The sequence below is a fragment of the Apteryx rowi genome, unplaced genomic scaffold (genome assembly GCF_003343035.1).
Source record: "Apteryx rowi isolate R43461 unplaced genomic scaffold, aptRow1 scaffold_53, whole genome shotgun sequence".
In the NCBI taxonomy this organism is placed as follows: Eukaryota; Metazoa; Chordata; class Aves; order Apterygiformes; family Apterygidae; genus Apteryx; species Apteryx rowi.
This window is the reverse complement of record NW_020450794.1, coordinates 1,481,102-1,508,998: the sequence shown is the minus strand read 5'-3', so window position 1 is coordinate 1,508,998 and position 27,897 is coordinate 1,481,102. Positions and strand designations below refer to the sequence as shown.

The 27,897-nt window shown below is 47.4% G+C and overlaps 1 protein-coding gene across 1 annotated transcript; it reads right to left on the bottom strand.

Moving 5' to 3' along the window:
• Positions 1-319: 319 nt before the first annotated feature.
• SPRED2 (sprouty related EVH1 domain containing 2) lies at positions 320-27,897 on the bottom strand. The gene is made up of 8 exons (XM_026080666.1): positions 27,804-27,897; positions 27,317-27,338; positions 26,378-26,555; positions 24,873-25,041; positions 22,114-22,178; positions 4,365-4,514; positions 3,191-3,752; positions 320-2,824 (listed from the first exon to the last, which is right to left on the bottom strand). The coding sequence occupies exons 1-8, from the start codon at positions 27,895-27,897 to the stop codon at positions 2,652-2,654; spliced, it is 1,413 nt and encodes a 470-aa protein (XP_025936451.1). The 3' UTR covers positions 320-2,651.

Sequence of the window (27,897 nt, the reverse complement as noted above, 5' to 3'; positions counted from 1 at the left end):
AGCTTCGCGAAGCGGTGACAAATGACCCGGCGGCGGTCGCGCGGCCGGGAAGTCGCCCACCGCGCGGGCCGGGCGCCGATCCGGCCGACCCGTTTGGACCGCGCTCTTCCTCGCCTTCTCCCATTCGAAACCTCCGGGACCCGCAGAGGCGCCGAGAGCCGGGCGGCCCCCGGCCCCCTCCCCAACTCTCCCCTCCACGAGAGCCCCCCTCCGCCTTGCCGCTCTCCAGGACCTACCAAGGGGGTTTCGCCTCTCCTCCTCCTCCTCCTCCTCCTCCTCCTCCTCCCCCATCGGCAAATAACGTGAACAGCGCCGTCTCGATATGATGTATTTATATTTACATGGTACATTTTTAAAGCAATAGCTACACGGATCATACATATTAGAAACAATAAAAAAAGAAGTTAAGAACTAAAATGTACATCATACACTTGTATATATATTTTTTTTACACGGAGGTAAAAAGGCTTATAAAAATCAATACAACAGGGTTTTAACTTTTAGTATATAGATACAATAATGATGAGGCTTCAGGCACTTTAATTTGTTAATGTGAGCAATAGCTTGAAAAAAATTTTCCACAACAGAAAAAAAAAAAATTTTGGTTAATGATGTTTTGTTACCACAGATACAAAAATAAAATCTGAATAATTTCTCTCAAATGATTGATGTCAGTATTGCAAAGCTGACCGGGAGAACGCCACACACTGTTCAGCAGCAGTGTGGAAATTAAGGAGAAATATTTACAGAAAACACCCATTTCTACCATTGTGCCCTTACACCACTGCCTTCACAAACCAAATAACACACGCAGCAAAATCTACAAGTATTACAAAAACCCAAGAGGAGAAGAGGGAGGAAGGAGGAGGAAGAAAGAGGGCTTTTAAAAAATTTTTATTTTCAGACATACAGAAAGGCTTGGAGTATGTCTGCTTTACTTAAATAAATAGGGGCACTTCAAGACCGGACAAAAAGCTGTAAGATCTTTTTGTAGTGTTGTGCTTTATAGAGAGAAGATCTTACAGATATTTGTTTACATGAAACAACTTTGAGAACAGGAATAAAAGGAAAAGGTTGTTCCATTACATTTTTTTGAGGCTGGCTTGATGTTTACTAGACACCATTGAGAGATTTGTCAACTGCTATTAGGCACAAAATATTTATATTTCATTCAGCAAACCCAGACACATCACCAAGAGTGTAACACTCCATCCCTTTTCCATTATCATTCCTTTTTTCTTTTTTTTTTCCCCAACCAAAAAACCCCCAGCAACTGCTACAAATTAAGCCTACCAAACTCTAGTGTATAAGCACGTTGCATACTTAATTTATGGTTTACTAAAAAGCTGTGATTAACTCTCAGAGGAACAGTCGGGACGTTCCCCCAAGAACGAATGGCAAGCGTTCCTTACATTTATTTGGCCAAAAAAAAAAAAAAAGAAATCCTCTCTTTTAAGACTGATGTCAATGTGCAATAGAGGGAGGGAAAGGACATGCGCCCACTGGCAATTTACTGCAGAAAGAAATTATGGCAGGAACAGCAGTGCCAGCTTGGACAAGCCAATCCCTAGCTGCCTCAAAGGATTCAGATTGTACTATGCTAGTTAGAGCTCACTGCGCTAAATCATTTTTTTTTAATAAAAATTATTTGGCTATTCCTTGTAATATATTAGAAAAATACTCTTTTTCCAGCTAATTACAAGCCTTGTACACAAGACGACATGACATTAAAAAAAAAAAAAAATTAAAGTATTCTTCTCCTGCCGTATGCACCTTAGGCATCCACTTGATAAAGCCGGGTGGTGACCTGGGGAGGGGAGAGCGAGGGCAACACTTCGCTCTGGTTCCTGCAAAGACTCCCACGCTTAATCCTACACGCAGGATCACAGAAACACTGGTTACACACGCATGAAGTCAGGACATATGTAGGCATCTGGAGGACTGGGACCGTAAATCAGGGAATTAAAGTGGTGGTTAACATCCTGGCTTTTCATTGTAAATACCTGCTTAGAAATGCTAAATGTAGTTCCCGCTGCGAACACATATGTTCTCATGCTCGTGTGCTACACAGAAGACATAAACAAACACTTTTTTCCTTACAACCCACCACTTAATGCAGCATTTCCCCAGAACTGCCATGGATTATAATAGTGCTCTTGAGGTTGCATTGGTAAATCATTCCTCGCATCGCGACAATTTGGCTCCTCTACAATCTTAGTGTTTTATTCCCAAATCATTACGTGGCTGGCTAATGATGAGTTCCCCTCTTTTTGGCAGAACTCTGGAAACACACGTTTTTTTTCCCCAATGTTATTTAGGGAAAAAAACCCTAAAATTTAAGCTTCCCTTTCAAGTAGTGGTCTGAAATGATTACAGGTAAGGAGAACTACCAGATTCTCAATGGTTACGTGACTACGGTAACTGAGCCTTGCTTTCTGTTTAAGAACAGAGAAATAATTTAAGATGTTTGCTGAAGGAAATGACGATGGACTCTAAAAGAGAAACTGCAGCTTAGATGGCTATTTTGGCTTGAAAAGAGGACACAAAAAAAAAAAAAAAAAAGGGAAAGAAAACCGGTGACAGAAATACTGTGTTGGGGTACAAGTTTGTTACTAGCACACCTTCTACACACACAATAACTTGACTGCAAGTTACAATATCTTCCAAGTGCGATTTCGTTCTGCGACACCACCCCGTTTCCAGAGATGCCGAGCTCGCTGACACAGCGATGGTACTGCACAAGCGGAGGCAAGACGGACACAACCTGGAGATGTTCTACAATCCACCACCATTGCAAGCAGTTCTTTCCTCAAACTCATTTTAACTGGAAAAAAAAAAAAATATAAACATGTACAAGACAGTCTGTTTGATTACAGATTAATAATACAAAAGTCTATGCTGTAGATTAGTTAGTTAGAACACTTGATGAGCAAATCAATGCAGTGTGAGCCCCTGGCGACCAAAGGTAAAGTGATCCAAACCGGCGGTTTCTGGATGCTGTTGGGCACAGTGGCTGCATCAAAGTAAGTGATCTCGATGCTCCCAAACCAACGTGTTCCTTGAACTACAGGAAAAACATAACACTCGCAACTCATCCGTAGTCATCCAGCAGCTTTGTGTTTTCCACCACAGCACCTGCACATGACCCCACAGTGGTAACAAGCCCGAAGCGGCAAGTAACAGCACATACATGGAGCGATGAAAGACAAGGCGATAAGGGCCATCCACCGGAGGCAAAACATTTCATCACTGGTGTCACACGAGCAAGGATCCGTATAGTCTCCTTCTGGGTCAGACATACAGTGATAGAGCATAGTGTCTGCGCACCACATACAGCTCACTCGATGGATGCAAGTCTTGACGCGGTCCGGAGCATCCTGGCATTGACCCCGTTTGTTCTCCTCGTGGTTGAACATGTCCCTGCAGTACACGCAGCGCGATCGCTCGCCATCTTCCTTCCGCCTGGGTTTGAATTTGACAGGTTGAGTCTTTATCACAGCACCCTTGATATCTTCTCCCAGGTCAAATTCCGAGTTGTCTATGTAAGGGTAAGTGTATTCGTGTTTGGAGGCCTCGCTTTTCGCAAAACGTACGTAGGAGTCCATGTCATCAGGATCGAAGTTCTTTCCTCGCGCTGGGGCATGGCGATAGTCCTCGTAGCCGGTCATCCAAATCTTTTCCCGAGGATTGATGCGCACGATCTCCTCATCGTCATCTGGAAAGTTGACGTGCCGATAGGATCGTGGTACTGACTGTGGAAGCAGGGGTGGGGGGGGAAGAGGGAGAAAACGCAAACAATCAGTTATTACATCAGGGTATCATTTTTTCATCACCTTCTCTTCAGTATTTTTTAAATTGCTTAATGAAAAAGCCAGTATTTAAAGGTTTTGTCCTTTTCTGTTTGTATGCACTTCATTTTGCTCTAAGAAAACTAGTCAATCAGTGCAACTTCACAGAGCGCCTCACCCTCTGCAGTAGCAGGGTAAAAGTTCTGCCTTTCCCCAAATTCCAACTTTCTGAAGGAAAATAGTTCCAGAGCACTAGTCACTACCCACATATGAGGTAGTCACCAATTCCTGGGCACATCTGAACCATCACCGAGTTTCAGTCTTTGGCTCAAGAAGGCATGCAACTACCACAGGGCTACGACAGTCTGCTTGCAGGTAACGTACAAGGTAACGTGAAATCCCAGCGTAAACCTTTATTTATTTTTTTAATAACTGGAAGCCTTTTCAAGCTAACTGAGAAGGAGCAGGGGAGGAAGGCAGGGGATCCTTTGAAGGATGTTGGGGGGACAAAGTTTTTACAGCCTGAGCTACGACGGACACGGCCCTTTCAGCGGCAAGAGCAAAAAGAAAGCTTACTTGTTCGAGATGGTAGTGGTCAGAGCTATAATGGTCGTGAAGGTGGCTACGAGTGCAAATTCGTCGATGTTCGCAGGATGCCGGAGAAGCTAGCGTTCGCACAGGCTGTTCCCTTTTCTGGGAGGAGTTCGAGGAACTATCTGTAGCGTACTGTTTTCAATGGAAAGGGGAAAAAAATTGTCATACCTTTGACTGTTACCACACAGGGCATTAAAAGACACGTTTTGCCACTCACTGATTTCGCGCACACCTGCAATATTGGCAACACCTGAGAGCAAGCAGCTTTGTAAAGTTTCCCATAAAATTCTCAAAGGAGGCAGATCTGTTGCCAGGCCATAAAAACTGTCGCCACACACATGGAAAAATAAAATATGGCATAGCTGGCCAGTGACATATTCACTCGCACCACTTGTATTTGCCTGGCATGTTATTTGCTGTCCTGGGCGTTGCAGGCAGGTGAACGTTCACGCTGGACGCTACGTCCGAACAGCAAAGTTAAACTCCTTTAAATGATGCAATCACGTCAGCCCTGAGGGCACGCTCAGACAGAACCGACTAGTCACCCAGGCTGAAAAAATTCTGCTCATTTTGTTAACCTGCAGGAGTCCCATTAAGTCAAAAACTTCTTTCCATGCTCTTCTCCAAACACTTGCTGAATTCCAATTCATCACAAGCTACTTACATAATCAGCTTTCCTTTAAAGCTTACGGTTTTTTTCTTCTCACTTGGTCACTAATCTCTAATGTGCAATGAATGCTACTTCTTGTATTTTATATATTCCTAGCTCACAGTTCTTATTTTCTTTAGGTGAATTAATTACGTCATTACCCAACAACAATTGCAAAAGGGCGAAAGATCACGTAATAATATGCCACTGTCAGTAGCTGCAGCTTCAAAATATGTTTATTTCTCTTACCAGGATACTGGTTTTACCTGAAAAACCTTCTCTCCTTGTCAAGAATGCAGTCTATAAATATTATTTTCCAATGAATTGCACCAGACACATCTCTTACCCCAAGAATACAAGAGCTTTGCACGACTCCATCCACAGGTGAGCACACCTCAACGCCTTACAACATGAAACATATGCTGATCCACTTTTAACCAGTATGGCACCCAAAAGCCCTCAACTCCCAACTTATTTTGTCGAAAGCAAATCTACAGATCTGTCTGCAGCGTGATGTGAAGTCAGGCTGGGTTATCTAAGGAGCACAAGCAGCAGGATGAGTTTGGAAAGGCGGATCCACCCGCTGTGAACAGACTTTCCACGCATGTGTTTTCTTCAAACAAGGTTAAGTACTCAGAAGCAGAACACCTCTTAAGATACATTAACAACACCTACGAAGTGTAAACGGCACCGGTACTCAGACCTTTGGGTTTCATCAGCCCAGCCTTCGTAACTTATTAGACACAAGCATTTCATATCCGGGGTTTAAATATTTCAAGCTAACCCTTGTGCCTGTAACTTCAGGTCTTACAGTATCTAGCACATTTTGGGGACATTTCAAAATAGAAGTGCAGTGTTTCTGCAAGAGGCGATCAGCAGAAGCAGCTGCAGTGATTTTTATCTTGCTCGATCCTTACCCGCGCGGCGTGCTTCCACACCTTGCTCTCCTCCAGACCCAGCAGGGCGACCAAGCCCTCTCCTCCACGTGTGTCGACCTGGCTACGAAACCTGTTTGCAGCATACCAAAGAGGCTGCAGCCCAGGCCACACTTTAACCTTATTAAAAATGGCTTCATTTACACATTCAATGTCCTCAGATTAGCGGGGCAGCTTGCCAACACAAACACTTCTGCGAGTGCCCAGGAAGGGAGAAGGAAAGCTGTCCAAGACCAGGTCTCTGTTTGCTCTGCTGTAAACTCGTTAACGCTGCCTCCTGGTCCGTAACGCTAAAAGCAACTGGTTGAAAAATCAAGTCTCTGTGGGGATACCTTGCTGACTGATGGCCAAGCGCTGCTACTTCCCAACAAGGTCCCTCATCAAAGCTTCAAGCTTCTGTAGGAGACAAGGAATGGATTTCAATGCACAGGAATGAGTGGTTGAAAGACTTGAAAAAAAAAGGATGGACCCCCCCATCTTTCAAAAAAGCAAGTTACCACTGGATCTCTCGGACCTACGCCTCTGCTGGGCAACCTACGCAGAAATGATCTGCAGAGGGGGTGAACAGCAAGGTGACAAAGTTTTCTGATGCAACCGAGTTATTCATGGGAATGAATAAATGAAAGCTGGCCCTAAAATTTGCTTAAGAATCTCATGATGCTGGGGAAATGGACAGCAAAAAAAAAAAAATTTTAATTATCAGCACAGCATGAAGTGAAGCAAGTGAGGAAAGCACCTCGATCTGACACATACAGTGACACACTCCGAGACACCTCTGGCTGCTCGGTAGCAGATCAAACAAGCAGCAGCACCCCAGAGATCACCATCAAGGCACTGCATATACCCGCGGTGCACCTCCGATCTTGAACACCATCCGCACTTCTGGTCCCCTCTGCCCCATCTCAGTGAGGACATTTCCACCATGACAAAGCTCGCAGAGCAAGGGCCAGGACAACAAAAGGCATGGGGTGGCTTCTGGATAACTCAGTAGTCCGGGTCCCTCCAACCTGGGAATGAGATGATGGAAGGGAGCAAAGAGAGGAATCTACAGAGCCGGGAGAGTCGCGGGGAATGCGAGTAGGAAGCGATAATTCACTGTCCTTCAGAGCACAAGGACATGGGGCATTCAGTGAAGCGGGCTCAGATAAGGTTCAAACAAACAGCAGGAAGCACTTTTGACAGGGCCCATAGTTAAAACGTGGTTCAAAAAGCCATACGGAAGTGCTCAGAAGAAAATAAGTGGCCGACGATCAAAGGCGTGATGCTCGGTCCCTGAAAAGAGCACTGTTCTCGGAGCGTCGCTCAACGGGGAATGAATCCGAGCCTGACGGCTGGCGAGAGTCACACGCGCTCGCAAAGAAAAGGCGCTCTAATCTTCAATGAAGTGCGAGCAATTCGACTCACCACCGTGAGCAAACGAGAGCAAGATTTTGTCAGTGATGGAAGCAGAGGACAATTTTTCTCCCACATGACTGTCAGGCAATTACCAAAATAATCCACGTGCACATCCACAAAACTAACCCACAGGCTGTATCTGAGCTGGGATTTTCTACCCCTGGTAGCAATACGCTCACCTGTGGGACCAAATCGAGAGAGAATATGGGCTCCTGGGCCAGGCTCCACTTCACCGACGGGGAAAAACGTTCCAAACCATCAAGCCACCGGCCCGTCAGAGAAGTACCGTCTTCCTTTAAAGCCTGCTGAAACCAATCAGTTCCCAGGTTTTTTGAGGAGAAACTACCGAAAAAGTGTCCAGTAGCCAGATAAAGGAAACGAACCCAAACCTGAGGTTGCTGCAACAGTGAGTCCACTACTGAAACTCAGTTTCAACACTAATTTGAGAATTTTGCGCGGCACGTGCTAGAGCTTTTTGATTGCTACGGTGCTCACGCAGTCTCATGGTTTCACTGCTTGGATAACAGAATCATTAAACATGACCATTTTTTATAAAACCCGTGCTACATATTTCATTTTGCAAGTGAGCTATACATATCTAAGAGAGCACATGTACCGCGTGTTTGATACAGCTGCTTTGAGAAAAAACACTGCGTTTCTACATGCAAATGATTGTACTGTGACCATTTAAAAAAAAAAAGTATCCCTCTCTCCCCCTCAGATTTTAAGAAGTGACTCATTAAATTAAAAAAAAAAAACAACTAGTCATTAGTAAAGAAGATTATGTTAATCATTTACTGCAGTTTACTTCTCATTGAAATGGATTGGTTACACAAGAACGGCTGGCTAATCAGGTGCCTAAGTCATATTCTGAGATAAGCATCTATTATAAAAACAGATGCGAAAAAGAAACCTTCGCCTGCCCCTCTTTCCCAGCCACTAAACTGGCCCGACCACCTTGCCTCCCGGGGCTTTACAAAGTAGTTTCACCCTCCGTGATGCAATGCCCAGGGTGACTACGGAAACGAAGAAAGGTTCGTCCTGAAACGATGAAGCAACGCACTACGCAGCAGCTTGGCAGAAATCGGCTGCCCGAGGGAAATGATGGGAGCTGTGTCGCTTGCCGCTTCCCGAAGCACTCCAGCCGGCTAAAGCCTTGGGAAGTTTGCCATCAAGAAAAACTGTGGGTCAAACGAGACGAGAAGATTATTTCTTTTTTTTCCCCTGCAATTTTAATGGTCCCACGAGGCAGGGAGGGCAAGGGGGAATAAAAGCATCATGATGTTGAACAAGTCATTTCACAAGTCATGGTCCTAAAAGTAATCTAAAAACTATGTTACTCTGGCCCTTCTAAAGGACGAGACGGAAGTTTGAGAGCTATTTCGGATGTATGGTAAGGAAATTTCCACCTTTGCAAAGAAATTAGTATAAAATAATAATTTCCCAGAAATCCCTCAGCTTCATCTTATAAGAACAATTCTTTTCTTCCCCTCTCCAACTTTATTTTTTTTAAGCCTAAAGAGACACATACCAGCACTTCTGCATTTCACAGAGATGGCAAGAGCAAAATTCCCAGTGTTTGTCTCAAAACACTTCTTTCTCTCTATTCAAGGAAGTGAAAAGGGAACCAGCTCACATTTTCACACCAGCTCTAAGTGTGCCCTGTATATTTAGGAGAGCCCATTTGACAAGGCCAGATCATTTAAGTATTAAAAGAAAGAAAAAAGTTCATAATGGAAAACCTTCATGATTTTAGACTTCTGTCTCCTGAACACAAGCTTTTAACTTGTCATTAAAAAATGCATCCATGTAAGAAAATACTTTTGTCGAATTTGTCTGTTTTATATCACTCAGAACCATTTTTACTACAGACAGTAATTTTCTTTAGGAAAGCAGCTTCCACAGATGTTAGAGAAGCTTCGGCTCTGTCATCCACCGAGGGCCGCCAGAGCTGAATCCAGCTCCAGTCCCTAACAGAAAGCCTAAAGAAAAGTTTCACGTTTGATCATATTCCAGTCCAGTTCAAAGACAAGCTGGCTGTACACAGCTCTTACAATAAGCACGGATTCAGATTTTCTAAAACCAGAAGAGGGCTATAATTTCTCAAATGCTTGGACTGTTTCCTAGTCCCCATTTACACAAATACCAACACGAAGTGCAGAAGGCGAGCTAGTTTCCCTGATACCTTTTTTTTTTTTTTTTTTGGACTTTTGTGTGTGGTTGTAACACACAGCGCCAGAAATATCCTGGTGGCTGCGCTGCCTTAGGTCAGCCCAACTTAGGCAACGTTTACAAGGACTCTGTGCACAAGACCATCGCTATTAAACTCATGTTAAACCTGTTTCTGGCATTACTGGTCAATTCTGCGTGCGCCGCAGCTGTGGCTTAATGACTCACTTTGAGGAGTAAGAAGAATATATGGGAATCAGGCACGGGTAAATGATATGGCAAGCAGACAGATGTGCTAAGGAGGAAACCTCAGTGAGCTCCGCTGTTTGTTTTAATAGTCTTAACTAATCGCCGGTGATCCAAGGCATCAGTCATCTCTGCAACAGCAGGCATTTGAACAGGCAGAAAGAAGAACGCCTGCGAGTCAAAGCAGGACAGTAGGAAGACAGTCTCCTGTTTTGCATGGACACGGCCTAGGACCAGAAGCTGTGAATGTGTCCACATGACATTTTCTTCCCAAGTAATATCCCTCATCTTGCCCTCACTCCACCACTGGCTTAGAGCACCGGTTTCAAAGTAAGAAGAACTCTTTGCATCAGGTACTTATATGGGAAAAGCAGCATATCACACAGGAACTCACTCCAAGACTACCAGCAGCAGTCAGGTGCCCCAGGTGCTCCTCACCACGGCCTGGCTAGATTTCTCCATGCCGGGATGAACACGATGGCCCCAGTGGGAATGCAGACCTTGCTACATACCCGTAGTCTCCTTCCAGATGTTGGTGAGCAAAACTTCTGGAAGTGCCAGGCAAAGCAGCGGGCAAAATTTGGGGAGTTTCCGGATGGGGAGAAGCACACCACGTCCTACTTTAAGTCTTGGGTCTCTGACGTGCTTCTTGTCAGCAGAGCTACCGTTAGTTAGCCAAGTGCCAGCTCTTAATCCTAAGGCATTAACAGGTAACTTAGCACACCTTGTGCTTCCGAGAAGCTTTTCTCAGTATGGATGCTAGGAAATAAAGGAATGAAGCTCAGCCCGGGGCGTTAAACACTGCACATGCCGAGAGGACGGCGGGAGCTCGGGCTGCTTCTCAGCGCAGACGGGAACAGATGGTTCCACTACTGAACCTCAGCTCTACTATACAGATATTTCCAAGCGGGGGGAAATAAGATTAGGGGGGAAAAAAAAAAGCGCTAACAAAAACTAGATTAGCTGAGCTAAAAGAATTTGTGCAGCTAATCCATCATTAATGTCTTTGCTGTGTACAAATTAAACTCTTTAGCCTCTAAATGCAGGGGCACACTCCTCATGTATAATACACTTAATTACAGATAGAGGGACAAAAACAGTTAAATGCAGACTTCCCACAGCAGACTGGTATGATATTTTAAGAATCAGTTAGGGGTCATTTATTCACACAGTTCTGACCATCCACGCTATTTTCGCTGGAATCCAGCCCCAAAATAGAACTCAGCAGCTGATGCAAACTTTTAGAATACCCGCTTTACATGCACTGCAAATATGTCAGGCTTTGCTTAAAAATGCAACGGCGCTTATTTATTTCAGGCTTTCTTTTCTGCAGATAGAGCCAGAGACGGATGGAGGAACGGCTTGCTATAATCGCTTCTGATTTAATTTTCAGAAAATCTTTGCAAGACACAGGGAGGGCAGACCCTTGGCAAAACACATTAAGGAGGTGAGGGAAGGCAACGGGGCCGCGTAGGTGCAGCTGGTGGTGCATTTCTACCCTCGGCAGAGGTCCGCTTGGTCAATCGGAGGATTTCTTCTTTCAAAGGGGTGACAGGAGGGGTTTGTCCCTTTAAAGGAAAACCATTCCTGAGGCCTCATGTAAGAGCGCATTTCGTTGTTTAGCTTTACGAAACTCCTCCTTCCCCTTTGAGGACTCTCCGAAAAGAAACATTTGCGAGCATGAAACCAAATTACGGCCAGACTAACGAAACGCGGGCGCCCATTCCGAGCGGCCTGAGCTCGCCACGGAGTTCCCCCCCCCGCCCCCCATTACAGGAGACAACGGGACTCAAAGCAGATCCGTCTGCGTTTAAATAGCATGTGGAAATTACAGGCTCTCTCCCCCAGAGCAGCGGTTAGGGAGTCATTTGCCCTGCGGTTCTGATTCAACCCTCTTCCTGCCACCACCGCGGCAGATGCTCCAAGCCAGCACCGGCAGGCAGACGTTTCCCCCCTCCAAGTCACCCCGGGGCCGGGCTGCCGGGGCCGAGCCCGGCGTCATCCCCCGCCGCCGGACCCCGCTGCCCCGCGGCGCTCCCCGGCGGCCTCCCCAGCGCCGCGCCGCCGTGCCCCGCGCCGCCAGGCGATTCCCTAATCCCTGGTGCCGCGGGAACAGGAAGCTGTCCATCACCGCCTTGTCCGCCTGCCAAGGCCGCCTCGCTCCGGCCGGCCGTGTTTACATGCCGAGCGCGGCCCACTCCGCCTGCCACCTCCGGCGCCGGCGAGCGACGCTCCGGGCTCGCGCTGCTCCGGGCTCACGCCGCTCCGGGCTCGCGCCGCCGGCGTATCGAAGCCCTGGGAAGGCCTTTCGCGGTCTTTGCTCGCTTTGCACGCGCCCTGCGGCTGAAAGGAAAGGCCGGGGGCTTCAGAAGCTAGACATTCATTGAAAGCCTGCCCCGACCGGGTGATTTCTTTAACGGGAAACGACAGCTGTATCAGCTACGCGTTTTCAAGGTAAAGGCATCACGGTCCTCCTGCGGGGCGGCCGCGTAAGTGTTCGCCGAGCACACCACCCTCTGCGCCAGCTCGGGCACCTTGGCGTCTCAATCCAAGGATCAATCTGGCAGCATCAAGATGCAGGATGAAGACGCCACGAGCACGAAGCCGTGCTCAGCGCAGGGATCGCCCCCCTTACTTGCACGAGCAGCGCAAGCTCAGCCAAGGGTTTCAGCAAGCAAAGCCACGGGCTTTGTGATGAGCCAGCTGCAGCCCACGCCGGTTTTTAGGACCGGGACCAGGGGACCTGTGCGGACCGAGACAGCCAAGCAGGACTTGGACGCGTTGCTTGACGCACGTCAACGCTGGGCAGCGCTCAGCCGCACGCCCCAGAAGGTGGTTCGACACGCGCGGCTCGGTCGAGAGCCGCGTCCCTCGGCCGCGGCGTCGCCCCTCCCGCCCGCTGCGCCGCTGCCGGGCTGCAAGGAGGCCACCGAAGCGGGGCCGAAATCCCGAGGCCGCAAAGCTGCTGCATAGGGCTCCGCGGAAAAGCCGCGACACCCCCAGGCGCCCAACGCTCGGCAGCGCTCCTCCCGGCAGAGCCGAGCCCCGGCGAGGGCTCGGGTCGCCTCGCCGCTTGGAGGGGGACGTCCCTGCCCTAGACGCGGGGCGGGTTAACACGCTTGCAGATGCCCTTCCCAAGAGGCCAAATCTAAGCACGTTCACTGCCCTTCCGGATGGTACCCACGTTTTCCAGCGCGCTTTAAAACCGAAGGGAAAAAAATAAAAGAGAAAAGGGGACGTCTCCTCACCGCCACTCTCTCCCCAACGATAAAGGCGCCGCGCTCTGGCACCTACTCTTTAAAGCAAAAAAAACCCAGCGCGCTCGGCCAATACCACATCCTTAACAACACCCCCCGACCGAGCCCGAGCGATGCGCCGGGGCCACCGCCTGCCCCAGCGCTTCCACCGAACCGCGCTGCTGCGCCAGCGAAAGAAAGAAAAAGAAGGAAGAAGGGGGGGGAAAAAAAAAAAAAATCTCCTCGCCTCCCCGGCGCTGCGTCACGAAAGGGGGATTTCGGCTGGGCTCCGCTGGGTCTCTGACGCACGAGCACACCCGGGCGATCAGCTACGGAGGATGAATTAAAAGGGCACATGCTTGTAAACAGCTTCACACTTTAACTCGTCACATTAGTTTAAGTACATCGCTACACAGGCAAATTATTTTCCGGAAGAGGCACATTCAGCTAGCTGATGGGAAGTGTGAAATGGTGCCGCAGTGCCTTCCAATCGCGAATTCATTAGCCAAAACCTCCAGCCAGCAAGAGCCCCGCCAGCCCCCCCTTGGGGCAACGCTCCTGCAGGCAGGGGACTTTGCACACTTTGCTCTGAAAAATGGGTTTTGATGCCTCTTTTAGCCCAGAAGTCTCCGGCGAGCCGAGTATTACCAGAAAGTAGGCGCTGGGTAGTTTGAAGAAGACCTGAATAAATGCCAGGCTGGTTACACACAACAAAAGTATTAAAGATAGTACAAAACCAACAGAGCTCGCACACTAAAGGATGCCACCATGTCGTCGTTCAAGCACAGGGAGAGGGGGAATTAGGTGTTCAAAACAGGGCAAATGAAAAAACCCCACTCTAACAAAATTGCCTTTTGACAGCTGGAGCAAGAGAAAAGGGGCAAAGTGAACATAAAATGATACCAAGCCGGTGCACAAATCGCAACCCTTACAAGTTCTGGCAAGACACAGCTATAAGGAAACTCCCATCGTAGCAGAAGATGGTGTTTCAGCTTCCTGCAGGATATCTCCCAATCCCGCCGCAGAACCAACCGTGTTGGTAGGTGGGAATGCGACAGAGCCAGAAAAGACGCTATAGAAATGGTCTTTAGAGAAAGGATTGCGACAAGAGAAATTGCTTACCCTCCGCAAAGCGGTTCAACACATCCAGATTGCTGCTATAATTAGCTATGTAAGAACTACATGATAGCAAGACTCAAAAGAGCGCAATCGAGATATTATCTGCTTAATAATTTGTTACTGAACTACCGATGCTCCTTGCCTTTCTTCACACGTACCCCCCAGATGACACAAACTCTCCGTAGGCTGTTACTTGCAGGAAAGGGCTATTTCCCTTATTTGGACTACCGCAGCGCAAGATCTCATCATTTCTTTTGGGTCCGGTCAGAGTTGTGAAGCGAACATTTTTTGTCTTCTCCGCAAAGTGCAGAGGGCTGTCTGTGAGTAAATACTGCTGAAGCATCGCTGCGGCGGTCCTGTTTTTGCAAAGGGCTCAGAAATTCAAAGATTGCATGCAGTAAAACAGGCAGACACAGTTTGGTTAGAAAAAAAAAGAAAAAAAAGGTGTTCTTGTTTTAAAGCCCTAAACTGAAATAGCGCCAAAGCAACCGAAGCTCTGTGCGTTTGGGAATTGCATTAAACTGCATATTCCTGCTCGCTTGGAAGAAAAGCCTGCTTTACGCACCAGAAATGAACCTGAAAGCAAAAAATAATAAGTAAATTGTACAAGACCTCTGTGCCCCCCCCCCTCCTGTTTTTGCAAGAAAGCAAATAAAGCTTAATTTCCACCCCCTGGTTATCTCTCCTATCAGTTCATCTTAGTTCTTCAGGTCATTTACATCTCATGAATCTGTAATATACGTAGGAATAAACAAATTTGATGTAATGTGTATATTCACAACTTTCACACCACAGTAATCTTCATAATTTATTCTGTCCACACAGCAAGCTGCGAGTGAATAAGGACAATTTATAGGCTGAAGTAGATCGTAATTATCCCTCCAATTTTGAAGAACTAAAGAAAATAGCAACTCCATCCCAGATCACACCAATCATACCATACCTCTGTCTCAGCAACAACCTCATTCAATGGAAAGTATAGCTTGCTTGCATTGGCAGAAACAGCAAGAAAATAAACAGCTTAACTTCTGACGTAACCTGAAAGAAATAGGAGCTTCCAAAGGAAAGGAAGAAACTCAACCAGAAAACAACTTTCCAATCAACTTTCCCTACTGAAAAATCTCTCTGAGTGTTGTTATCCATTCCCACTGAGCGACATAAGTTTGTTATGGGCAAAGTTAAGATAAAAAGGCTAAAAAAAAATCTAGTTTTAAAATGGCTGGATATTCAGGGCCTTTTCCCTATTCTGGTGCCATCTCCCTCTGCTTCTGCCCCTGGTAGGAAAGCAGGAAGAACCTGACAAATATTCCAGCTGATGTACACTAGTACTAATGGCAGGAAAAAAAAGATTAAACTATGGATAAACCAATTACTTTAGACTCAATGACTACTTTAGTTGTCAGTCTGCTGGCACAAATCAAGGCAGATTTTGTCATGCTGAAGTGCGAGGAACGAAAGCGGTGTTAAGACATAACGAACATTTGCTAAGTTTGTGTTGCACGGACTGTTCAAGTGCAGGACTCTGATGTGCACAGCTCTACATACAGCTTGAGAGACCCCACCGCAACAAACGCGAATACACCTTAGCTCAGCTCATTTCTTCTCATTTAAGCCAGAGTATTTTTTTTGTGGGGGAGAGATTTGAGCCTGGTGGTACGTGCGTATGAAGTTCTCTCTTCTTGGCAAGTATTTTTTTTCTTTAAATCCGAATGAGACTAGCTGTGTAGAACGCAAGCCCCAAAATCGAACATCGGAGAACGCGGCCGGGAGCAATGAACCCTTTTGCCATGTCCGCACAATCCAGCTGGCTGTCGAGCAGCAAAGATGCTGCAGGTAACATCATCTGACCTGCTGCTACGGCCATTCCCTCATCTCTTTGCTCGGCCGCACAGAACAAGATGGATTTGCTCACGATGACAACAGCTGAAGCACCCCACTGCCCGTACTGACCTCGCTCTTCCAAAAGGTAGTTTTGCTTTCTGTTGCTATATCTTCGCCTTAAGAAAAAGGCAACTGCAGGCTCTTGCTCCTGCTCAATCCCTGAGCGCACCTCATGAAAGAAGTCTTGTGACTGACTGCTGCTCTGCTCTCAGCACCACCGTTTTTCGTGGAGGGGTGGGGTGAGAGATGCTCTAACCCTACACAGAGCTTACAAGAACTTGCAAGTATATTCCAAATATATACCCAATTTGCAATATATTCCAAATTGGACTGGGTTTCTACATATCTACTTTAAAGAAAAAGAGCTACAGCCGTTCTTTAAAAGAACCATCTGAATGTGAAACGACCAAGCCAGCAAGAAAAGTTAGATTCAGTGTTTATCTAACTAACATAAATCTTATAAATTTTAATAGTGAGGCTGTAACACACTTGAGGCCCACATGGGAGGTGAAAGTAGGGAAAAGGTTTCATGGCAAGGCAGCAAGGAGAAATCTGTTTTTTTAATTATGAAACCGTAAAAGATGCAAGGAAGAGTGTAACATTAACATCTGCTGCAATCTGCACGGCTACGGCAGAGAATGGGCAATTGTGTCCAAGCCTTGAAGGACTGTCAGCAGACTCCAAACCACATGACAAACTTCCGAACGATAACATCCCCAAGCACATGAGTACACGTTCGTGTTGAGGAAAAGGCACGAGGGGCGAAGGATTGCCCCAAGCACAAAACTTGATGGTGAAAACGCCCATCCGAAGAGTCCTGTTGCAAGCCAGGTGTAAATCCTACCACAAGGATTCTGGTTTCCCAGAAGAGTGAGATGCATATAGAAGAAAAACGGTGGCACCGGCAGCGGCAAGATCGGTCCACATCACCTTAGTGAAGCAGGGGCATATTCTCCCCATCTTGAAGTTGGAGAACTGAGGCAAAGAGACTGAGGCAGGAGCTAGGAAGACCATAAAAGAAACAATGGATTGAGTCTAGGTGTCTCGAAACCTAAACCTGTAGCTCAGACGTTCTTTTCTAGATTACGGATTCTCTAGCTGGAAAATTCTCTAAGTCTCATCTTCACAAAAATTAGTATTTTTTAAATTACTATTAATTATGTGGAACAACTATCATTGTAACATGCAAGTCAAACTTAGGAAGACTGGGTTTCTTGTTTTCTCCCTCACATTACTACCGAGCCAAAAGGGGACTGCAGTCACTTCTAGGTTCACAAAACAGGACTGACATGGAAGCTGTTGCTCTTCCTGCCAGTGGGTGTCTTTTCTTTAGCACTAAAGCAGGCACAAGACTGCGGATTTATCTGAAAAACACATGAGCAACATTTCAGCTGAAGTGGTCAAAAGGTTTCAAAACGAACATCTCTGCTTTTTCGATGGCTTGCTAAGAGAGACCACTGCAGGCACTCTGCAGACTCTGGAAGACATTGACCTTTCTTTCCTTGGACTCAATTCACGTTTTTCACTTCATGGTCATGTGGGATTATTATCTGTAATTGAAAGTAAAAGTGTAGATTAAGGTAAAATTCTGCACAAGAACTCAATTATACGGCAGATTCTGTGGCTGAAGAACTACAGAATATAGTTGGTCCTTATTAAACGTTATTTCTGAAATGAATGTTAATTAAAGAAGGCTGAAGATGCAGGCTGGATTGATGAAGACAAACAGAGCAATCTCAGACCATTGTAAAGACAATGTTTCCCCCAACGGAGACAGAACGGATGGCTAGTCTTACTCAGATTGCATCTCTTGAGAGGACGATTTATAATGTACAAGACAGGAGAAATTTATTTGGTAACATATGGAAAACATTTATGGGCTCTACTGAGGATCTGGAATTAAAGAAACACAACTACATATTGTTAAAACTTCTAAATGGAGATTTCATTTTAGAAATAAATGTGTTTTCCCCGAAGTCACTGACATTTATTTCTATATACTTTTGTTTTCTGCTCTGTTAGGTACGGCTTTCCGAACAGAGGTTTGTATCAATTTGTTTGGTAACTACAGGTCTACTCCATGGAAAAATTATTAGATGGCAAAGTCCTGTTTTTGAAGATACAATCTGTGCTCCAGCATGACGGCCACGAGCGTGTGCCGGAGTGACAGGCAGGGTACCGCTGCCTAAATCAGTTTGTCGGCACTGTGAGGGTATGGCCACGGGAGGGGACAAGGCCACTGACACCAGCAGTGCTTCCCAAGAAATGCTTGCGCAGCCACAGCTGCAGATAATTCACCCCCTTTGGAAAAAAAAAAATCATCCTGGTACATGAAAACAAGCCTGCATTAATCCGCGCAAGATCAGTGGCGGGAAATTTTGGGACAGAGAAGCTGGGGCAAAAGGAGGCGTGAAGTTACAGAGATGGCTGCAGTGCTCTACGGGGGAGCTGACCCGGCAAGGGGACGTCTCGCCGCTCCTCCACCGTTCCCCCGTGCTCCCCCAAAGCCTGTCCTGCTCCTGGCCGAGATGGCTTCGCTCGCTGCCTGGGCAGACGACCACGCTCCTTCTCGGTGGGGCCGGAGAGCTGGCCCGGCCCCGAGGGGCTCGGGAGGGATTCGGAACGGGTGCGAGGGCAGGACACAGCGTGCATGCCTGTATCGGCAGCCGCAGCCTCACGTCATTTCCGCTTGTCCCTCGTAACTCAGAGCCCGAGCGAGAGCCCTAGCTCTGGGGCAAAGCTTCCTTCCCGAGCGCAAACAATCTGCACCGCTGCTGGATCCCAAGGGAGGGCTGCATGCTAGTTTATAAACAACAAAACAGATGACATTCGAGTTATACGCGCAAAAATATGCTAGAAGTCATCACCACACAGGATCGTAGCAAAGCCAACAAGACCAGGGACAGCACAAAACCCCTGCTTCAGTCAAGAGCCAACAGGAATATTACAGCCAGTGCTTAAGTGCAACAAGGATATTTTGTTAAGCTGATACGTGGGTGCCAATGCCAATACAGATGCATGCTATAAAACTGGGGCGGCAATCAGTAAATCCATGCAACAAATTTGGAGTTTGGGACTGCTGCGGTTGAAGAGGTTGAAACATCTTCAAGGAGAGGCAGGACCTTGGAGCAAGTATCTGAGACGGCAGCGCAGCAGCAGCAGCTGAGATTTTCAGAGACGCGTAAAGGGCTGTGCAAATGACTCAATCCTGCAGATGCTTCTGAAAATCCTGCTACATGCAGTTCAGTTTATTCATGCATGTGTGGGAGAGGGGGAGGACTGTGAAGATGTTAATAACTACTTTAAGAAATAAAAAGAACAAATGTATTTGCTCTTTAAAACAGAGCAAAGAAACCTCTGAAGTCTGTTGCTGTGGCTGGGGAAGGGCACATAGGGGAGTTTAGAAGTGGTGGTAATAGAAGGTGCATGCATGGGTGACCAAATGGACTACTATACACAAGTCAAAAAGAAGTGCAAGGAAGAATAAAACCGAAGAGGAAAAAAACATCCCAAATCTCTATCAATCTTTTTCATTTTAAAAACCCTCCGCACAACAGTTATTTTTGGCATCAGAAGATTTCAAACTCCGCCATCATATACCAGGATTCCTAGACAAATGGGTAGTCGAGAACTTCAAAGAGCTTAACGGCTGTAATGAAAGCCAAGACTTTATCCTGAGAAAACAGAGAAGAAAGATCGGGGAAAAAAAGATGCTCCTAAAACCACAGGTCTGATTTTTGGAGTGCTCCAACACACCTAACCCTGACCAACAGCTTGACCAACACCGCCACGTGAACCACCACCATCAGGTAAGCATCTCTCAGCTCTGCAGATCACACACCGTCCAAAATCAGGGCTGGCAGGGTGGCCCAGAAACACCCAAAAGCCATCCGTAAGGACAAAAAATGCAGCCTGAAGCGCAGCCACCTGCCACTAGAGAAAGACCCAGGCTGTGTCCTCACAACCTTGGATTTTCAGTACATAAATCAGCGCAGCGTCTTGCTGAGAGCACTGCCAGCCAGGGCGAAATGAAGTCCCCGAGGTGTGAACCTCCCCGCGGCGCTTAACGGGGTGCTGATTGCAACTGCCTTGGGACTCCTTGCACGCCAACGTTACTAAGTAGTTGGCTCCTCTTTCTCCAAGGAGAGTCCCACCAATAAATATCCGTGCCGCAGGGGGTTAGCTGTCACCTCGCTGGGGTCAAACAGAGGGGAGACCATTTTTCAGTTCTGGCTCTTCGCTTTGAACGCGGGCGTTACAGCTGTTTTGATGCAGCTGGTGCGCGGTCCGTCCAGTGCTCCCCCCCTGTAAAACAACATGCGCTCAGGGCAACAGCTTTTTCTCCTGATAAAAAGCACCCCAAGAGTCGCAGTCAACACCTGACCACAAAACGTGAGTTTGTGGAGAAATATATGAGCATGCCCAGCTCCCTGCATGTCAACTGGTTTGATTTGAGTAAAAATATCCTTTCCTATTTCCTATTTCCCGTCAAGTGGCTATTTTCATTGCTTCAACGCTGACTATTTCCGTGCCTAACCCCACTGGAGCTGGCACATGCCTGGATGGATACGGCACGTTTCGACAGACTCCTTTCGGACGAGCACAGAAAAGCCGCGCGCCGGCCCGGCGAGGCGAGAGCACTTCCACTTCCAGCAGAGCACCAAGGCGCCTGCGACTTTGGGGACAAAACCATACAAAACAGTCAACCGCTCTGGCTCCGGCGGGGCCTCCCCCCCGTCCCATCCCCGTGCCTATAAATCACTGCTGGCAGGTAGCTGGGAAGCAGCTGCTAATGATAGTTTTGCTCTGGAGCACAGGAAATCACCTTTTAACCCGGCCTGCTGTTGTTTGTCTCTGCGAGCTGTGACAAAGGAACAGATGCGAACAGCATGCCGACCGCCGGGAGGAGCCGCTGGAAACGCCGACCGCCGGAAACCTGCCCGGACCCCCACCCTGCCGCTCCCCCCGCGCTCCCACCGCTCAAATCCCCCCCACCAAAACCCACTTTTTAACTTCTGGTCCTTCCCCGTGCCCCTTCTCAAATTGAAAGTTGCATTCGGTTCAATTGCATAATTTTGCATGTCCTGATTCTCGAGGCCCTAAAGATGCAGGGAAGTGTAGAAAAGAAGATTTTAAACGAGCTAGTGTCTGTAGCTGTGCAATATAGCACGCGGCTGCGTTTGCTGGACGTCGCGAGGACGTCCCACCTTTAACCCTCCTGCTGTGCAGCCCCCATGCGTGCCGTGGCCAGCGAGGGCCGTGATAACCTAACGAACGCGCGTGTGCGCGGGCACACGGGTCTGTGATTGGAGCTGAGCAAACACAGTTAGTAAAACAGAGGTATGCACTGTGAATGTCTTTTTTTCCTGCTTGTGGAATATCCGTGATCGGACTGCAGTTTCATCCGACGCAGTCACAGTTTTCTGCTTGCTTGTTTTTAAAGCGTACAAGTGTAGCAGGGACAGTATCTTCTTCTGTTTCAGAAAAGCTCCCAAATGTGTTTTAGACACTACCACAAACTAAATATGAGCAGCTTGCTCCTACTTCAGTCGCTGCTGGGTAGGTAGGTTGCACGCGACTGTTTGTTCCTCCAGCTGAAAAACACTCGTTTGAACTTCCTGCGTTCACGCATACAACAAAACACCTCCCAAATTGGCTTTAGTTACTACCGCAAAGGCAACTCCTCTAAGTTTTATTTCCCTGAGCGTGCACCTGGGAGGCAGGCGCCTACTCTGGTTTGGGGGAAGCTTCTTAAGGCGAGAAAGAGAGAAAGAAGGGGTGTAAACACCACTCGGACCAGGTCGTATTAAACGCGAGGGGTATTATTTGCTCAGGTCTAGCCCTGAGAACATCTGCTCTGTTCTCTCATGCTTCTCACATGACGACGCGAAGCCAACAGAAACCCAACGCTCTTGCTATTGGTAAAAGGCAGGCAAAAGTTTACCTTCTGCAGAGGATATACTTCCATTAAATAAAACACACCCCTTGACCAAACACGATTAAGGCCGGAAGCCAATTCTGAGCAATAAAAAGAGCCCTTTCAAAGCTGACTGTGCAAACCGTGGTGTAAAGGAGAAGGACGTCACGTGAACTGTACTTACTGTGAAGACATCGTCATCACCAACCTCAGCCTCGTTGTGAAGCGTTGACGAGGAAGTAGTAGATCCTAGAAAGAAACAGCTGTTTTAAAAACACGAAATTTCTGTGCAACTTTTTTTTTGTTTCATTAAGCTGGTAAACATTCGTATTCTGACCACTTCTATATGTCTTGAACAGCCATCTCTTCTGCCTCAACTCAATAGCTGCAGTAAAGAGCACTGAGTGAGTGGCTCAGATTAAGGAAGAAAAAAACCTCTACTGCTAGCTGTGTTGGAAAGGTAAAATCTGAAAGTGTTTCTTGACATGTAACTGCATGGCTGCCAATGCTAATTAACAATGTTAAAAATAGCAATTAACATTTCCAATTACAGAACACTTTCATTTCTGAAGAATGATAAAGCCACATACTAATCAGCGTTCGAGACCAGATCCTCAGCTGTCAAGAAACGATATGTGAGTTATTCTTCAGTTGAAGATGTGTTCCTTAAAATTAGGGGAAAAAATGACTTTTCACTTAAAAATAAAGCTCCCTTCGAAAGGGAAGGGTTAGGTTGTTTTTTCTTCTTGTAATTTAGGAAGTAAGTAAATATTGTAAAGGTCTTCTCTCTTATTAGCTATTCGTCAGAGAACCATCTTTCCCTGTGTAAGCAAAGCATTTGAAAGGAGCCGAAATATGTAAAACCATAAACAAGAGTGAACTACTGAGCTGCAGTTCTGATTAACTACATGGCAACTGTCTGGAAAAGTGGGAAATTGTATCCAGAAACCCTCCCTCTAACCTCCTTTAACATTTTATTTTTTAATAACAGGACATTGGAACTTTCTGGGTTTTTTGTTTTCTTTTGAAGTGCATGCATTTATAATTTAAAACCAACAACCCTCTAATAACTGCGATCCATGAGGCTGCAAAGGAAGGTTGGGGCAGCGAGCTGCTCTGAAGGGGCAAAAGTTAAAAACCCCCCAAAAAAGGAAAAAAAAAAAAGATTTTTGACCAAAGCCCACTGTTACATTGAATTAGAGTTGGTTTGTGCTCAAACAAAGTAACGTATCACCTTCATTCTAGAAAATATTTTTAAAATAACGTGCTTTATATAACGCTAACTGCACCAGTCTTGGCTGCTCTCAGTTGCGTAACCACGAAGGTGTGCGCAGCTAAGTGTGAAGCCCACTTAAACAGTAAGTAACGTGAAAAAATTCATACCGTTTGCTCTATCAGCTTAAAAAAAAATTCCAGGCTCTCTCTACAGAGCCGCGCAGGATTACTGTGTTTGTGCACAAAACTTCTACGCTTCTGATACTACAGGAAGCAAAAAAAAGCAGCGATTTCCTGAAGCGAAGCTTCAAATGCACAGTTTGTTGTGCTTCATATTACCTATTAAAGGTGATCAAATAAGTGCAGAACAGATGAAACCCAATGCCTGACACGTGTGTGTGCGTGTGTGCGTGCGTGTGCGTGCGTGTGCGCGCACGCGTACCCGAGCTAGTTATTGGTTTTCATTCAGGCAGCCTGATTTGGAAGTTAAGGAGGAACACATTCATGTGGATCGGTCTGTGCTCTTATGGCGATAAATACAGATTTGGTGATTTTGAAGCGTCTGCAATACAGAACTTGATTTTAAATCCTTCCATCGGAAAACGGCTCGCAAAGTGCAGAGCTGAGGCTGCCGTGTCCAGCACCTCCCGCGTGCTGCTGAGCCCGACCCCGGGACGACCCCCTCCAAACTGCACCGACCTGGGCCCCCGACACAAGCCACCGCTTCTGCGCGACTCACAGCGCCTCCCAGTTTCAGCAAGCACGAAGCAAGCAGAGGGCCTGGCCATAACCAGTCTGGGTTGGCGGCACAGGAACAAGCACGTGAACAACCAGCTGAGAGGCTCTTTCCTCTAATTGCTAAGGTGAGCGTTAAAACCGGGACAGCGCATCCAAAAACCTATGCTGTCTTACGGAGCAAACGTCCTGAAAGCTTAATATCAATACCTGAAAGCTAATAGTTATATATCAAAACACTCCGGTCATACAGGGTGAGAAGGAGAATGGCCTCAGACCACTCAAGTCTCTGTGTAAAGCGGCACGGTTAAAAAACAAGCAAAAACGCATGCAGAATCATGGAAACAAAATAAAGGAGAGCAGTGCTGAATTACAGCTGTATTAAGATTGTTTGACTGCAGTGAAATGTGAAAAAGAAAAACGTACGACAACTTCAAAGCACAGGCAATTCAAATGCATTTTTCACAGAATTAAAAAACAAAACAAAACAAAACCCAAAGTCTTCAAGGACTACCACTCAGCTAAGCGGACCCAGACAAAACCAATTACTGTAAAAACAAAACAAAACAAAGTTTGATTCAACTCCACGCGCAGATTTAACAAAGACTCAGTAAAACCGGATTCTGCTGCGTGCAGAGGCCAGCGAAAGCCTGGCCTTTTCTAAGTTGTCGCTCCTAGCGTGAAAAGCAACCCCACCAAAAAAGCACTGACAGGCTAGATAATAATTAACGGCCGAGATCCTGATGGACCAGGCCGGGTAGGATTGGAAAACACTTGGACTTAAACCCCTTCTCTCCTTACGGGGTTAGAAAACAGGGTTCGCCGAGTCACTTGGGGCTTGCTCAGCACAGGGGGAAGCGGCTGGCCGCGGTCAGAGACGCCGCAGGGACCTGCAAGCGAGAGGACTGCTTCCAAACCCATCCCTCCTCCTCCGCCCTCGCTTTAAGACCCCTTTCCGCAGGCTTCGGAGGAGCGCGGGGGCCGCCGCGGTACCTTCGATGAGGTCTTCGATGGCCTTCCTCACTCCTCTGTCGAAGGCCCGCGCGTCGGCGGGGCTTTGGAAAGTCAGCCCGAATTTCCTGTTGTCCACTTTCCAGTGGTGGAAGGTAGGGTTCGCCTTCGTGTACACCAGGTCCTTCTTCACGAAGCACTCCAGCACCACCTGCGAGGGGCCAGAGCCCAGAGAGAAGCCAGGTTACTCCCCCCGCGCCACGGGCCCCGCTGTCGCCCCCTCAGCACGGTCCTTTCCCCAGAGCAAGCCAAGGCGTCGTTGCCTTCCACGGGCGAGGGAACAGCCTTCGCTAGCAAACTGTGACTAAGGAACGCCAGGCAGCTCAATGGCTCTCGGAACGGTGGCACATCCATCGCTTGGGCGCCCTTTGGGTAGGTGCTGGCTCGCCTCCCACCCGCACCCGACCAGGGCACGGCCACGCTAGCAGGGTGCAGCTACAGGGCTCGGGTGGAGCAAGAACCTCTTCACTCCGTCATTTCACTCCACAGCCGGTTTAGGAGGCTCTGTTACACCCCCCCACCCCACCTTCCCTCCTCTTCCTCCTCCCCGACCACTCATTTCCAACTGAAAGCTGGCCCGAGCGCTCCTAGGGTGACGCTCAGGCTAGGGGAGAGCGGGAACAGTTTGTTAGTCTTACCCCACTCCTCCGAAAGCATAAGCAGGGCTCATAAATAATGTCCAAAAAAAAGCATCTTAAACAACATAAGGGTGCAAACACAAGCTGTGCTGGAAACAGCTTTAAAACGCCAGTCCTTCGGAAAGCAGGATCATTTACGTCTCGACTGGGACATTTCGTTTGCTCAAGCACTGAGTAGCATGAGCCCATGCAAGCAGCAGATTTGTACGCTAGCCCAGCTCTTGCCAGGCAATGACACTAGCGAATTTCAGAAGAATCACATGTGTGAAACCCAGTAAGAAAACATAACATCCACAGTGGCCTCAAGAAATGGTGAAAGGGCTGTGTTAATTCTATCTGTGCAAGAAAGTGCTCTTTTTTAGAAAACCAGCTACCAGAAGCAAGTGAGTGCATCAATTCATAAGAGACAACTCGTCTTCGTATTCTCCCTCTGCGAGTTCGAACCCTGAATAGCAGGCAGCATAAATTATTCATTGCCGTTTGCAAGGCTTGCGCTGCATTACTCAGTACAATGTGACTGCCTTCAGGGATTCTTTACACTTCAGTTCACTTCTCACAGACCCCTGACAGATCTTCGAAAAGCACGGGGCCTTTTTCCAGGCATCAAAAAGGGGTCTTTGCACACGGATGTGGGACATTTACCTGTGATTTCCAGGTGGCAGCACGACAACCTAGATAGCAAGAGATGACAATTCAATAACCTTCTAGATGCAGATGGGATTGTTTTGTCCAATCTGGCACTACTTTCAGATGACTTCTTTTTTTAAACTTTCACAAGAACACAATAGCATTAGATTTGGGGTAATTCTCATTATATGAACAGACAAAAGTTGAATTAGGTTCTATTACCAGTTTGTCTTTCTGCCTTTCACCATGGATTAGAAATCCACTTCTTCCATTGCCCTCTGGGTATGTGACCTTGCAGACGCCAACTCTACTGAGACCGCCTCCTTCTTGCGGCAACCATCCCCCACTGGAGTCATCTCGGGTCATAACCACGGCTTTGACTCGCACAATATAGCTGTCACTGCAACAGTAACAAAACAAAACAAAACCTTTTGTGAGGATCATGCAGTCGCATCCGAGCATTTTTCTTTTTTTAAGACAGCACCGGCCCAGGTCCCAAGGTATTTGCAGAGTTTCTGCCGGTAATAGAGACCCACCTCTGCAATGGATGGTCTTTATTGCTCCGGCCACCATAGGAAAGAAACCCACCAAGCAGCAGGAAACAGCTCGCTGGGTTTCCAAATATCAACGTGGAAATCAGATCGCTAATGGTCCCAGAAGCCCTTTCCCTCACACCGTTGGGAACGGGAACCTAGAGGATGGGGTAAGCCTTGTAGCACTCCCTAAACGCCACCATCCCACGCAGAGAAGAGACATGAGCGCTGGACTGCAGTGGTCCTGCCGCCTCTGGCAGGCATGAGCTTCTCCAAACTGCTGCAGGTACCATGCAGCCCAGGAACAAACCATTTTAAGGCTTCTGCCATTGAATTAGCAGAGTGGCTATTGAAGACAATGCTCAGAAATTCCTCCACAACCAGGACAACCGTGATCCTTGTGGGAAAACTGCAAATGCAGCTCCACCTGGGTGCAGATGCAAGCGCACAGCTCGGGGTATTGGGACCACACCATGCCTCTAAAGCAGCTTGTCCAGCTCTTCCGAGGGACTGCAAAGGCAGCACATCATAACCTTGCAAGAAACTCTTCCGGAAGCAACTGAGGGATCTGAAGACAATCCAGGTGACCAGGCAACACAGGGGTCAAAAAAGCGTGTGCACACAATACCATCTGAGTGCCCTCCGCAGCTCTACCGGAAGAGGAACCAAAGAAAGATGCGCACTCCCAACAATACTGGACACAAGCAGAAGCATAAAAGGCATGCAACAGGCGCTGAAAAAAGGAAAGGTGAAAACTGACACACTTCTCCCAAAAAGCTTAGTTTTGCTCCCTGCAAATTTTATGTGTGTAGGTCCATCAGCTGGCATCAGAAGCCCCTGAAAAGCAGCCCTAACTTCTGGTATTAAACTGTCAATCTGTGGGAAAGGCTGGTGGTCTGTTAAACAAATGTCCCAAGGAGAGACATCCCTGCACCAAGCAAAAAGCACCAGGAGCCAAAGAACGTGCTCAGTCCAACCTGAGGGTCTGCAGCATGGTGGAGAAGACAGCCAAAGGCTCCCTCCCTTCGCCCTCGCAAGCCGCTCCAGGGCTTTAGAAAGGGCCCTGCCAGGCTTTAGCCAGGCCTCCTCCCTTTCCCTTGTCACAGCTTGCTTACTCCGGTGTCCCTCGAGGACATCACCAGCAAAGAGGTCACTCAGGAGCAGACACTTTGCTGCAGGACATACACCAAAGACAAGCACCTCACACAT